Here is a 13,716-nt window from a genome sequence, read left to right as displayed (position 1 = left end):
GGCAGGCCAAAACCTGAGAAGATTCCATGCAGGAAGTGCCCTGTCTGACAATTTCTTGGCCTTCTTGATTATCTCTATCCATTACAGGGGATCTCTGCTGTTACGTGACCCTTCCTACGGCTCCCATGGGCTCTCAGAAGGCGGAAAAAAGCTGAATCGTGGCTTTGCAGGCTCTGGCTGAAAAAAAGTAGCGCGTTTGGATAGTGGCTGGTCACAGTACTGTGAGACTCAGGCGCGTGCCCGAGTCGACCCCATGCTTTATTTTCTTTCGTCTGTTTACCTAAACGCAGATTCCCGGTCGGAATATTATCGCTTTTTTTACGAGAAAAATTGCATTAAAATTGATTTTAAACAGCGGTTGACATGCTTCGAAGTACGGTAATGGAATATTTAGAAATCTTTTGTCACGAAATGCGCCATGCTCGTGACCCTTATTTACACTTCGGATAGTGTCTTGAACGCACGAACAAAACGCCGCTATTTGGATATAACTATGGATTATTTTGAACCAAACCAACATTTTTATTGAAGTAGCAGTCCTGGGAGTGCATTCTGACGAAGAACACCAAAGGTAATCAAACTTTTGTAATAGTAAATCGGAGTTTGGTCAGGGCTAAACTTGGTGGGTGTCTAAATAGCTAGCCGTGATGGCTGGGCTATCTACTCAGAATATTGCAAAATGTGCTTTCACCGAAAAGCTATTTTAAAATCGGACACCTCGATTGCACAAAGGAGTTCTGTATCTATAATTCTTAAAATAATTGTTATGTTTTTTTGTGAACGTTTATCATGAGTAATTTAGTAAATTCACCGGAGGTTTGCGGGGGGTATGCTAGTTCTGAACGTCACATGCTAATGTAAAAAGCTGATATAAATATGATATAAATATAAATATGATATAAATATGAACTTGATTGAACAAAACATGCATGTATTGTATAACATAATGTCCTAGGTGTGTCATCTGATGAAGATCATCAAAGGTTAGTGCTGCATTTAGCTGTGGTTTTGTTTTTTGTGACATTATATGCTAGCTTGAAAAATGGGTGTCTGATTATTTCTGGCTGGGTACTCTGCTGACATAATCTAATGTTTTGCTTTCGCTGTAAAGCCTTTTTGAAATCGGACAGTGTGGTTAGATAAAGGAGAGTCTTGTCTTTAAAATGCTGTGAAATAGTAATATGTTTGAAAAATTGAAGTTTTTGTATTTTTGAGGAATTTGTAACTCGCGCCACGCCTATCATTGGATATTGGAGCAGGTGTTCCGCTAGCGGAACGTCTAGATGTAAGAGGTTAACCTGTTTTGGAGACTGGTTATTGTTTGGAATTTCGGATGACTGACGTGCCCAAAGTAAACTGCCTGTTACTCAGGCCCAGAGGCTAGGCTATGCATATACTTGGTAGCATTGGATAGAAAACACTCTGAAGTTTCTAAAACTGTTAAAATAATGTCTGTGAGTATAACAGAACTGATATGGCAGGCAAACACCCGAGGAAAATCCACCCGGAATTTTTTTTTTTTGAGGTCACAGGCCATTTCAGTGCTAGCCTATGGGAAATACAAATAGATAGGACCCAGATTGCAGCTCCTATGGCTTCCACTAGATGTCAACAGTCTTTAGAAAGGGTTTCAGGCTGTTTTTGAAAAATGAACAAGTAGTTGGAAAAACTACAAGGTGTCTCATTAGAAAAGTAGTCTTGTTGGCGTGTTAATGAGGTGCGCGCTCTTCGTTATTTATCTTCCCTATTGAACATACTTTTCTGCGTCTTAAATATTATCATTTATTTAGATATTAGAGTACCTAAGGATTAATTACAAACATCGTTTGACTTGTTAGGACGAACTTTACCGGTAACTTTTTGGATTCGTATGTATGCATGTTGAACGATTGGATTACTGAGATCATTGGCGCCAACTAAACTGACTTTTTTGGATATAAAGAAGGACTTTATCGAACAAAACGACCATTCGTTGTGTAGCTGGGACCCTTGGGATTGCAAACAGAGGAAGATCTTCAAAGGTAAGTGATTTATTTAATCACTATTTGTGATTTTGTGACGTCTGTGCTGGTTGAAAAAGTATTTTGATGTGGGGCGCTTTCCTCAGATAATCGCATGGTATGCTTTCACCGTAAAGCCTTTTATAAATCTGACAATGCGGTTGGATTAACGAGAAGTTAAGCTTTTAAATGATGTATGACACTTGTATTTTCATGAATGTTTAATATTACGATTTTTGTATTTTGAATCTCGCGCTCTGCAATTTCACCAGATGTCATCGTAGGTGTCCCGCTAGCGGTTCATGCACCCAAACAGGATTTATCAAACCTACCTGCATGTACATAATTATCTCAATTACCTCGACACCGGTGCCCCCGCACATTGTCACTGTACCCCCTTATAGCACCGCTATTGTTATTCACTGCTGCTCTTTAATTATTCGTTTTTCTTATCTCTTTTTTCTTAATTTTAAATTTTTTAGGTATTTTCTTAAAACTGCATCGTTGGTTAAGAGCTTGTAAGTAAGCATTTCACTAAGGTCTACACCTGTTGTATTCAGCGCATGTGACAAATCAAATTTGATTTGAGGACAAAGGTTAATTTGCCAAATTTTTTGCAGTTTTAATTAAGTGCCATATTGCAAACAGGATGCATTTTTGGAATATTTTGTATTCTGTACAGGCTTCCATCTTTTCACTCTGTCATTTAGGTTAGTATTGTGGAGTAACTATAATGTTGTTGATCCATCCTCTGTTTTTCTCCTTTCACAGCCATTAAACTCTGAAAATGTCAGTGAAGACACTTGCCAGTTTGTAGTGACTGGGTGTATTGATACACCATCCAAAGTGTAATTAATTTCACCACGCTCAAAGGGATATTCAATGTCTGTTTTTATAAATTTGTATCTACCAATGGATGCCCTTCTTTAAAAGGCATTGGAAAATCTCCCTGGTCTTTGTGGTTGAAATTCACTGCTCGACTATAGATAATTGTATATGTGGGTTACAGAGATCATAATCATTCAAAAACCATGTTAAACACTTATTGCACACAGAATGAGTCCATGCAAGTTATATGACTTGTGAAGTAAATGCTTACTCCTGAACTTATTTAGGCTTGCCATAGTAAAGGGGTTGAATGCAAGACATTTCATTTTTTATTAATTTGTAAAAATGTCTAAAAACATAATTACACTTTGACATTATGGGGTATTGTGTGTAGGCCAACGACACAAAATCTCAATTGAATACCTTTTAAATTCAGGCTGTAACACAACCAAATGTGGAAAAAGTCAAGGGGTGTGGATACTTTCTACAGGCACTGTATACAGGGATCCGAAACGATTGACACCCTTGATAAAGATGAGGCAAAAAGACCGTATTAAATAATTAAAATACTGAGCTGTATTATATACAAAAAAAATTGTGTGTGGGGGGGTCCGGTGTGTGTGAAATTATACTATTTTATAATAATGAATTTTTTCAAAGTTCAAAATTCTGAGTTGGGTTGTTCCATCTCATTTCAGCCAGCCATGACATCAACCATCTCAGATAGTGTCTGTAGTTAGAAACAGATAAGATTAGCATTCCTGAACCATTATTTTGTTGATATTTGATCTCTAATAAATTAAGCTAATTGATTACACTGAAATTGGCCATTTTAATTCATATGATCTTTAATAAATATAGTACTTAACATCCGATTTGGACCATCATTCTTCCTAACAATGAGTATCCAATAAAATGGTCGAAAGCCATCCACAGACCCACCCACACCCCACCCCAACAACCAGTATACAGTCTCAGTTCTCTGTTTGACAAGTAGTATTAATATGTGGTTTTGAATATTGCTCCTTCATCCTTGGAAATGTATTTCCTGTGAATCTGGTCATGTTTTCTTTATACCCCCCTTTTCTCCCCAATTTCATGATTACAATCGTCTCACAGCTGCAACTTCCCAATGGGCTTGGGAGAGGCAAAGGTCGAGTCATGCGTCCTCCGAAACCTGACCCGCCAAGGCGTGCTTCTTAAATCCCGCTTGCTTAACCCGGAAGCCAGCCACACCAATGTGTCGGAGGAAACACCCCTCAACTGACGACCGAAGTCAGCCTTCAGGCGCACCGGCATGCCACAAGGAGTCGCTAGAGCGCAATGAGCCAAGTAAAGCCCCCCCGGCCAAACCCTCCCCTAACCCCAGGCTGTGGTGACGCTGCAACACTGTGATGCAATGCCTTAAACCGCTGCGCCACTCGGGAGGCAATCCATAGCTTTTTTAAAAGGGAATAAACCACACACACACACACACACACACACACACACACACACACACACAGAGGGTCTGTTTCCTGGACGCAAATTAAACTGAATTGCTTTCATGGAGGACGGTAAGTGGGCCAGAATTGATGGAGCACTAGACATGGTAAAGAACATAATGAAAAAAGAACACTGACTGATTGTCTGAACATTTAGGCATGGTTAAAAAAACAAGCTCAACAGCGATCTCCATTGCAAATTATTTTTAGTGTAGGACTAGGCTTAATCTAGTCCAGACAATTGTTAGATTCCAAGATATCAAATGGAATTTCATAAAAACATAAAGCTTTACATTTCTGCAAACAACAGATGTTTCGTCCACTCTTTCTCATGTGTTGATCTGAATGACGAGAGGTAGAGTGAGACCGATTTGCCTCTATTTGAGACTAATTTCTCAATTGATTTTAGAGTCACACAACCCATTGTGAAGAGGGCACATGACCAATCAATCATGAAAGCCATTGTGTCTTCAGGAAGCTGGAAGTATCATGTCTGCCTGATTGCCCGAGTGTCATTAACGCCAACAACTGAGTGCTGTTAACTCGGAATTGCTGAATAGAGCACGGAGGAGCTGGAGGTGTTGTGACATGAGAAGAGGGGAGCTCATTGGTGGTTCTAGCCCAAATATATCACCTCCTCCGTCCAGTCAGGCCTCTCACTGGGCCGGGTCAGAGTAGAAAGTGAAGAGTAATCCAGTGAAGGTGTCCCAAGTGGCATCCTAATAATAAATAGTTGATTGGATTTATATAGCACTTTTCTACCAACTGAGGTACTCCTAGACCTTTACGTAGTAAGGTGGAAACTCACCTAATCCACCACCAATGTGCTGCCCAGTGACCATTTTTGTGCCAGAACGCTCATCACACATCAGCTATCTGGTGGAGAGGTGAGGAGTGATACGCCAATTAGAAATGAGGGGGATGATTAGGTGGCCATGATGGAATGGGGCCAGGTTTGGAATTTTTCTAGGACACCAGGGTTAACCATTAGGCAGGTAGGGAATTCTCATCTGCAGTAATTTAAATGGGCTTGACACTAGACTGTATGGCCACCAGACATCGATTTCAGCATGTTTTGTCACCAACAACGTTGCGTCATCGAACTGGAGATGGATAAGGAAGCAGAATCCCCCCCCCAAAAAGGAAACACCACAGAGGAAAGATGTACAGTTAAGATAAAGTATAGTGTATTTTAAAGGCTGATTTCAGGCAGTGTGTAATGTATTTTCATTAGGTCCACGTAGGGTAGTGGGCCCACTTAACTGTTTAGATACCTCAGAGCGCAAAAGGGGGTCACCAGAGCATTCGAGCAGATAGGAAAGATTTCTTCCTGTGTATACCACATTGATGTCTGAGTAAGGCATTAGGCCAATGTTTTGTAGGACTTTGATTGCATGGGGCTTTACCAAATCCCTGCAGCCAAAACATAGGCCTATGAAGAACCTTTACCTTTGTCAACTCAAGCCTTAACTCAGTCATGCTCAAATATAATCGGTTCTGAATAGTCAGATAGGGGTTAGGGATCGGGAGGCAGGTGAAGTCAGGAGGCATGGGAAAGTCGAGGGAGGAGGAGTATGGAGGTGACGAAGTGGTTATTAATCTGTGGAGAAAGTTCACTGACGTTTCCTAAAGGCCATGTTCTTGACCGAGCGGTAAACCAAACGCAAACAATAGAGACCTTCTCAAATAATCAAGACAAGTTTCTAAAGCAACTTTTATTTTTAGTGTGTTGAGTATAGTTAGAAGATATAACTTTTTGATTGTGATAAGGTTTTATCATCTCACATATTGTCATACACAGGGAAACAATTTGAGCTTTGTGAATGACTGTCTTAAAATACTAAATTTTGAGAGCAATAATCATCTAGATTCAATGCTGTTCAACCTTCCTCAGAACATCAGGCCACACACACCCCTATAATTTGAGGGCTATTTTTCCCATATTTTGATAATGATGAATAAAAAAAATGTCATAGCCTTCAATCATGCATGACACACCATAAAATCTGACCATTTAATAATCAAATCATAGACAATAACAAAACGTTTTTGAGATTCCACTACAATGAGCAGTGACGTAGGTTTGACATCTTAATGCAGGAGAGCGGGAGAAGACATATGTTAGATACACCAGCTATCCTTTTAAAATTGCCAGGTCGATTCCATTCATTACCAAGTGTCAGATAGTAATTTATGTCGACAAGGAGATGGATACAGTACAGTTGTTCTATTTCTAGGTGATTCTGTCCTCACATTACCTTTAAGAATGTAAGAAAATAAATCATCCATAGTTACAGTAATGTTGCCAGAGCATTAAGCACATAACACAATGGCGTGTTTTATAGTATGTATTTTTACAACGATGATGTCTGGCGTTAATAAGTTTGTCACCACCTATGGGCACTTGTCTGATAATGACATTTTTCTGCTACAAACAAAGATCACAGGTGCTGATTGCCTCACAGGCAAAAATACAAAATGTATTGTTCCACAAAATGGAGGGGAAAAAAAGCTTTTTAACTTGTTGCAAAAAGCCACCTCTAACAATTGCAATAAAATCGTTGTTTTACAACCTGCTTAAACTAGCCCCGAGAGGATGGAAGGATGGCCTCACTTCATCTTAGAGACTGCGTTGCTGTGATATTCTAGAATCTAGGGGAAACTACTGAGCACAAATAAAATGTGTGCTACTCAGTGGGCAAAACTCATTTAAATGACGTCTTTACAACCAGAAACCTGGCAAAACTGGTTGAGAAGATGCCATTACAACCGTTGTAATGACGTCATTTCAACCAGTTTTACCCAGTTTTACCCACTGGGTAGGCAGGCACACCTGAAACGTCTATACCTTTCCTCCTCCAAGATACAGAAATAATGGCCACAAATTGTATCGGTTTATATATGAATCTTTGCTTTTGCATTCGTGAAGACATAACAGACCAGGGGTGTAAGCACTTTGAGCCATTACTTTTCTAATGTCAATAAGGCAGTGGTTATCAAACTTCTCCTGGGGACCCGCACCTGTTCCATGCATTTGATCAATTCTAAAACTAGCACAGCTGATTCAACTTGTCAACTAATCATCAAGCCCTTGACTAACACCATGCCCAAACTGGACGCAAATTGATTTTGTCCCCCCACACCAAACGCGATCACGACACGCAGGTTGAAATATCAAAACAAACTCTGAATCAATTATATTAATTTGGGGACAGGTTGAAAAGCATTAAACATTTACGGCAATTTAGCTAGCTAGCTTGCCGTTGCTAGCTAATTTGTCCTATTTAGCTAGCTTGCGGTTGCTAGCCAATTTGTCCTGGGACCTAAACATTGAGTTGTTATTTTACCTGAAATGCACAAGGTCCTCTACTCTGACAATTAACCCACACATAAAATGGTCAACCAAGTCGTTTCTCATCTTTCCTCCTTCCGAGGCTTTTTCTTCTTTGGACTTTATATGGCGATTGGCATCCAACTTTCCTAATAAGGTGTATTACCACAACCGACTGACCTCAGTTCATCTTTCAATCACCCACGTGGGTATAACCAATGAGATGGCACGTGGGTATATGCTTCTAAAAGCCAATAAGGAGATGGGAAAGGCAGGACTTGCATCGCGTTCGGCCTCACAAATAGAAGCAACTTCTATTTTAGCGCTTGGCATTGCAGACGCTCGTTGGCACACACGAGCAGTGTGGGTGCAATGATTGAATAACATGTATGTGTAAATTTATTTTGCAGCACTCGCGACGAATCCGGTTTGGGTAGTGTGTAAGTGAATCAGATGAGCTAGTTCAGGGCTACAACAAAATTGTGAGTCTTCTGGGGGTCCAGAGGAGAGGTTTGAGAACCACTGCAATAGGGGGCAATCAGTGGTAAGTGGTTGAGTAGCCTATTATGTCAAATCAATTAAATAAACATTAAATTGATTATAAACTGCTATATCCCTATTTCACGTAAGTCTAATGTTGAGGCCATGGGAATGTAATCAGACATTTTATATAATTACCTTATTTTGAAAAGCCCACCCCATATTCTATGGCCCTGGTGCTGGAACCACACTTCTTATAGGCCCCTGCATATCAAATGTTTTTGAATTCATCGGCCTACATAACGGTAACTTCAATCATCTCCTTGGCTTCTAACTGGTGAGATGAGGTAGTCTAATTCAGGGGTTCTCAAACATCGGGGGAGAGGGGTAGGGGGAGACACCCAAGCCCCCAGTTTGGGAAACACTGGTCTAATTGACATGTTTAAAAATATACAGTATCACAAAAGTGAGTACACCTCACATTTTTGTAAATATTTGAGTATATCTTTTCATGTGACAACACTGAAGAAATTACACTTTGCTACAATGTAAAGTAGTGAGTGTACCGCTTGTATAACAGTGTACATTTGCTGTCCCCTCAAAATAACACAACACACAGCCATTAATGTCTAAACGGCTGGCAACAAGTGAGTACACCCCTAAGTGAAAATATCCAAATTGGGCCCAAAGTGTCAATATGTTGTGTGGCCACCATCATTTTCCAGCACTGCCTTAACCCTCTTGGGCATGTAGTTCACCAGAGCTTCACAGGTTGCCACTGGAGTCCTCTTCCACTCCTCCATGACAACATCACGGAGCTGGTGGATGTTAGAGACCTTGCACTCCTCCACCTTCCGTTTGAGGATGCCCCACAGATGCTCAATAGGGTTTAGGTCTGGAGACATGCTTGGCCAGTCCATCACCTTTACCCTCAGCTTCTTTAGCAAGGCAGTGGTCGTCTTGGAGGTGTGTTTGGGGTCGTTATCATGTTGGAATACTGCCCTGCGGCCCAGTCTCCGAAGGGAGGGGATCATGCTCTGCTTCAGTATGTCACAGTACATGTTGGCATTCATGGTTCCCTCAATGAACTGTAGCTCCCCAGTGCCGGCAGTACTCATGCAGCCCCAGACCATGACACTCCCACCACCATGCTTGACTGTAGGCAAGACACTTGTCTTTGTACATCTCACCTGGTTGCCGCCACACACACACACTTGACACCATCTGAACCAAATAAGTTTATCTTGGTCTCATCAGACCACAGGACATGGTTCCAGTAATCCATGTCCTTAGTCTGCTTGTCTTCAGCAAACTGTTTGCGGGCTTTCTTGTGCATCATCTTTAGAAGAGGGTTCCTTCTGGGACGACAGCCATGCAGACCAATTTGATGCAGTGTGCAGCGTATGGTCTGAGCACTGACAGGCTGACCCCCCACCCCTTCAACCTCTGCAGCAATGCTGGCAGCACTCATACGTCTATTTCCCAAAGACAACCTCTGGATATGACGCGTGCACTCAACTTCTTTGGTCAACCATGGTGAGGCCTGTTCTGAGTGGAACCTGTCCTGTTAAACCGCTGTATGGTCTTGGCCACCGTGCTGCAGGTCAGTTTCAGGGTCCTGGCAATCTTCTTATAGCCCAGGCCATCTTTATGTAGAGCAACAATTCTTTTTTTTCCAGATCCTCAGAGAGTTCTTTGCCAAGAGGTGCCATGCTGAACTTCCAGTGTCCAGTCAGTATGAGGGAGTGTGAGAGCGATGACACCAAATTTAACACACCTGCTCCCCATTCACACCTGAGACCTTGTAACACTAATGAGTCACATGACACTGGGGAGGGAAAATGGCTAATTGGGCCCAATTTGGACATTTTCACTTAGGGGGTGTACTCACTTTTGTCACCAGTGGTTTAGACATTAATGGCTGTGTGTTGTGTTATTTTGAGGGGACAGCAAATTTACACTGTTATACAAGCTGTACACTCACTACTTTACATTGTAGCAAAGTGTCATTTCTTCAGTGTTGTCACATGAAAATATATACTCATATTTACAAAAATGTGAGGGGTGTACTCCCGTTTGTGATATACTGTATATATATTTAACCTTTATTTACCTAGGCAAGTCAGTTAAGAACAAAATCTTATTTACAACACAAGTGTGGCATTATAGGCTATATTTTTTGGCTGTATATACTGCTATGTGCGGAACTGCCTCCTAGATGTAGAAAAATACATTGGGAGACTTAACATCTTAGATAATGTAAATATTCTCCGAATAATCGCCATAATTATTTTATAATGTTAACATTTTTATTGGTACGTATAACCGGCATGTCAGTAGAGATGATTCAGACTCCTCTGTATAATTTGTACAGGTTTATTATCCCACCCTGTCACATAGGGAAATTCATTGGAATCTTTGGTAGGCTATGTATAAGCATCTCACCTGGAGTCGTGCGTTGTGCAGCATGAACTCCTGCTGCTTCTTGAAGTTCTGGTCCATAGATTTAGACAGCATAAAACCCATGGTGCTGGTTTAGATAATAAAATGAAGCCACATGTTATGAGATAAAGCAAGGGTCAGGGCCCTGGTAAGTAAGATGTGCATACTAATGTAGGTAGCTGGGCCGCCAACAAAACAATGAGGATTTCTATGGTAGCAACTGCTGCTAGCTAAACAATATGTAGCTCAATGAATGACATTCTATGAGTGCAAAAATACGTTTGTTCAATTTATAGCTAGCTAAAACTGTTATTAAACGTGTGACACTCGACGCCTGCTAACAGTAAGTGGCTAGCTAGTGGTCCATTGAATCATTATTCGCTAGCTAAGTCAGCTAGCTACTAGTAGTAGTTGGCGCGTTAAGGCAAACATTTCCACATTTGAAATTATTGCACGCTGTATTGAAAAGCCACGTCGATTCGCCATGGCAGCGAAAAACATACCTTTTATTTTATGTCGCTATTCTATGAATGTATTTATTTATCTAGTTAGTTATGATTAATGTGTGCCGCTCCGCCAAAGTTTCCTCTTCCCAAGTTCTATGGGCATGTTCACGCAAGCATGCGCTGTCCACAACACACAGGCGTCTCACTCATTGGTCAGAGTTTTGACATTGAGGGATTTATTTTATGCTGTCCGGAATTGAACCAGGCAAAAGCCCGAACGCGGAGAGAGAGGAGAAGGCAACATGGTCCATCGCTTTTGCATAAAATATAATTGTTATTGATGAAGATCAGATAAAATTTTATGACAAATTTATGCAGAAATCCAGGTAATTCCAAAGGGTTGACATACTTTTTCTTGCCACTGTATCTGTTTTCGAGTGCACTTAAAATATTCATCATGCAATACGAATTGCTTTGATCGTATGAAGAGGTAACTCCATTTAGACAATGTATTGAAAGGTAGTTTGACTAGCCTAGCCAGCTATTGTAAATGTCAATTTTGTATTTCATTAGCTAGCTCTCTCTCTGTCAGTGAATTCACATTTTTAATCATGGTTTGTCTTATTTCAAGTCACTAGCTGCAGGCTTAAAGAAACATTGAATGATATACTTTGCATAGAAACACACAAAAAAAAACATGTAGATAGCGTGTGTGTGTCATGTAGGCTAGAATGGAGGTTTAAAAACGACAGCTGCATATGCGCCAATACATATGGCATAGTTTACTGTACACATTTTTAACCTGGCAAGTCAGTTCGGAACAAATTCTTATTTACAATGACAGCCTACTCCGGCCAAACCCTAACCCAGATGACGCTGGGCTAATTGTACTCAATCCCATGGGACTCCCAATCACGGCCGGTTGTGATACAGCCTGGAATCGAACCGGGGTCTGTATTGAAGCCTCTAGCACTGAGATGCAGCGCCTTAGACTGCTGCGCCACTCGGGAGCCCAGAACATAAAGTATACCTTGCAATACAAACTTCTCTAAAAACAGTTGTAGAATTGTACAATGTGCCTTGCAATAAAATAACCAGAGTTTGATTCCTAAACCAGATGAGTTCTCAAATAGCAGCTGCCCAATATGGGGCGGCAGGTAGCCTAGCGAGATCCTATTGGCGGGTTCTAGCCTTAATTTGCATATCTCCACTAGGGTTCGCCTACTCTGTGAAGTGCGCGTGTGCAATAATTCAATTCGCCCTTGCACTCCTAAACAACGCAATTTTTTGAAACTTTGGCAAAGGGTAAAGTCTACAAAACGCAGTCCACTCTGTTACAGATTATCTCCAAACAGTTTTCTGTTTCCAAAACCATAAAATGTTTCGTCGTTAGTAAAATTGCAGAATGTCGGCCAAAATCCATCTTTCTCCATATTCTCCCACTGCCGGCCACTGGGCTTCCTCTCATCACCATATATGGTAGTGAGTGGAAACGCCAACCAAATGCTTCACATTTATGCATCCGGTGAAATGTCTGGCTCATTGTTCTGTGCTTGTTATTCAAAATAACTGTTCGTCACTTGTTTGTGTCACTTGCTAGCTAGTTAACCAACTTCAGCTAACTGTCACGTCAAACATTGAACCTGGAATGACAGTACACTAGCTGCATTTTCGTTTGTTTTAACTTTTTTTCTGTTGGCATTTACTTGGATATGTCCATGATAATGGCGTTGATGCGAAAAAAGTTGTCACGTCTGGGCACTGTTCACCATATCTATGGTATTACAGAGATTGAAATTGAAACATTGTTTGAGGTCAGAAGAGGGAGACAGCGAGGTCTATATTAACCCCTGCTGTACCGAACAAAATGCTAGGCTAGAAGCAAGGAGAAATAATGTGCGAGTTGAGATAAATATAAGAGAAGATTCAGACAGCAACATGAACATGATATTCTTATGGAGGTGCAGTGTTAATTTTTAGATGGAACTGTTAGCAGGAATAGGTTTGTATGTTAAAGCAAGGCTTGGAACAATGCTCATCCAATCAGCATCCAGGATCCAAACAACCCGTTCTATAATGTAAATGTCACACATATACATTTGAGTAAGGAGTCAAATAGCAAAAGGTGTCTCAGGCAGTATTTTAAGTATCTAAATATTGTGTTACTAGCAATCAAGGTACAGTGCATTCGGAATGTATTCAGACCCCTTTACTTTTTCCACATTTTGTTACATTACAGCCTTATTCTTAAAATTTAAAATTGATACTCCACAATGACAAAGCAAAAACAGGTTAAGACAGTTTTGCAAATTTATTACAAATAAAAAACAAATCACATTTTCATAAGTATTCAGACCCTTTATTCAATACTTTGCTGAAGCACCTTTGGCAGCGATTACAGCCTCGAGTCTTCTTGGGTATTACGCTACAAGCTTGGTACACCTGTATTTGGGAGTTTCTACCATTCTTCAAAGCAGATCCTCTCAAGCTCTGTCAGGTTGGATGGGGAGCAACGCTGCATAGCTATTTTCAGGTCTCTCCAGAGATGTTCGATTGGGTTCAAGTTAGAGGTCGACCGATTATGATTTTTCAACACCTATGCCGATTATTGGAGGACCCAAAAGGCCGATACCGATTATTGAAGGACCAAAACAGCCGCTGCCTATTAATCGGCCGATATTAAAAAAAATAATTAAAAAGCAAGT

At 40.7% G+C, this 13,716-nt stretch overlaps 1 protein-coding gene across 2 annotated transcripts in view; it reads right to left on the bottom strand.

The window, feature by feature from the left end:
* Positions 1 to 11,211, bottom strand: part of plgrkt (plasminogen receptor, C-terminal lysine transmembrane protein) — a 32,357-nt gene extending 21,146 nt beyond the window's left edge. The window contains exons 1-2 of one of the 2 annotated variants that reach the window (XM_014124583.3): positions 11,069 to 11,211; positions 10,569 to 10,653 (exon numbers count right to left, since the gene is read on the bottom strand). In XM_014124583.3, coding sequence (XP_013980058.1) covers positions 10,569 to 10,649 — 81 coding nt within the window. In that variant the 5' untranslated portion in view covers positions 10,650 to 10,653; positions 11,069 to 11,211. 2 annotated transcript variants of the gene reach the window in all.
* Positions 11,212 to 13,716: the final 2,505 nt, after the last annotated feature.

The sequence above is a fragment of the Salmo salar genome, chromosome 01, assembly GCF_965601325.2.
Source record: "Salmo salar chromosome 01, fSalSal1, whole genome shotgun sequence".
Classification (NCBI taxonomy): Eukaryota; Metazoa; Chordata; class Actinopteri; order Salmoniformes; family Salmonidae; genus Salmo; species Salmo salar.
Note: the sequence above shows the minus strand (reverse complement) of the source record. Positions and strands in the feature narration are given on the sequence as shown.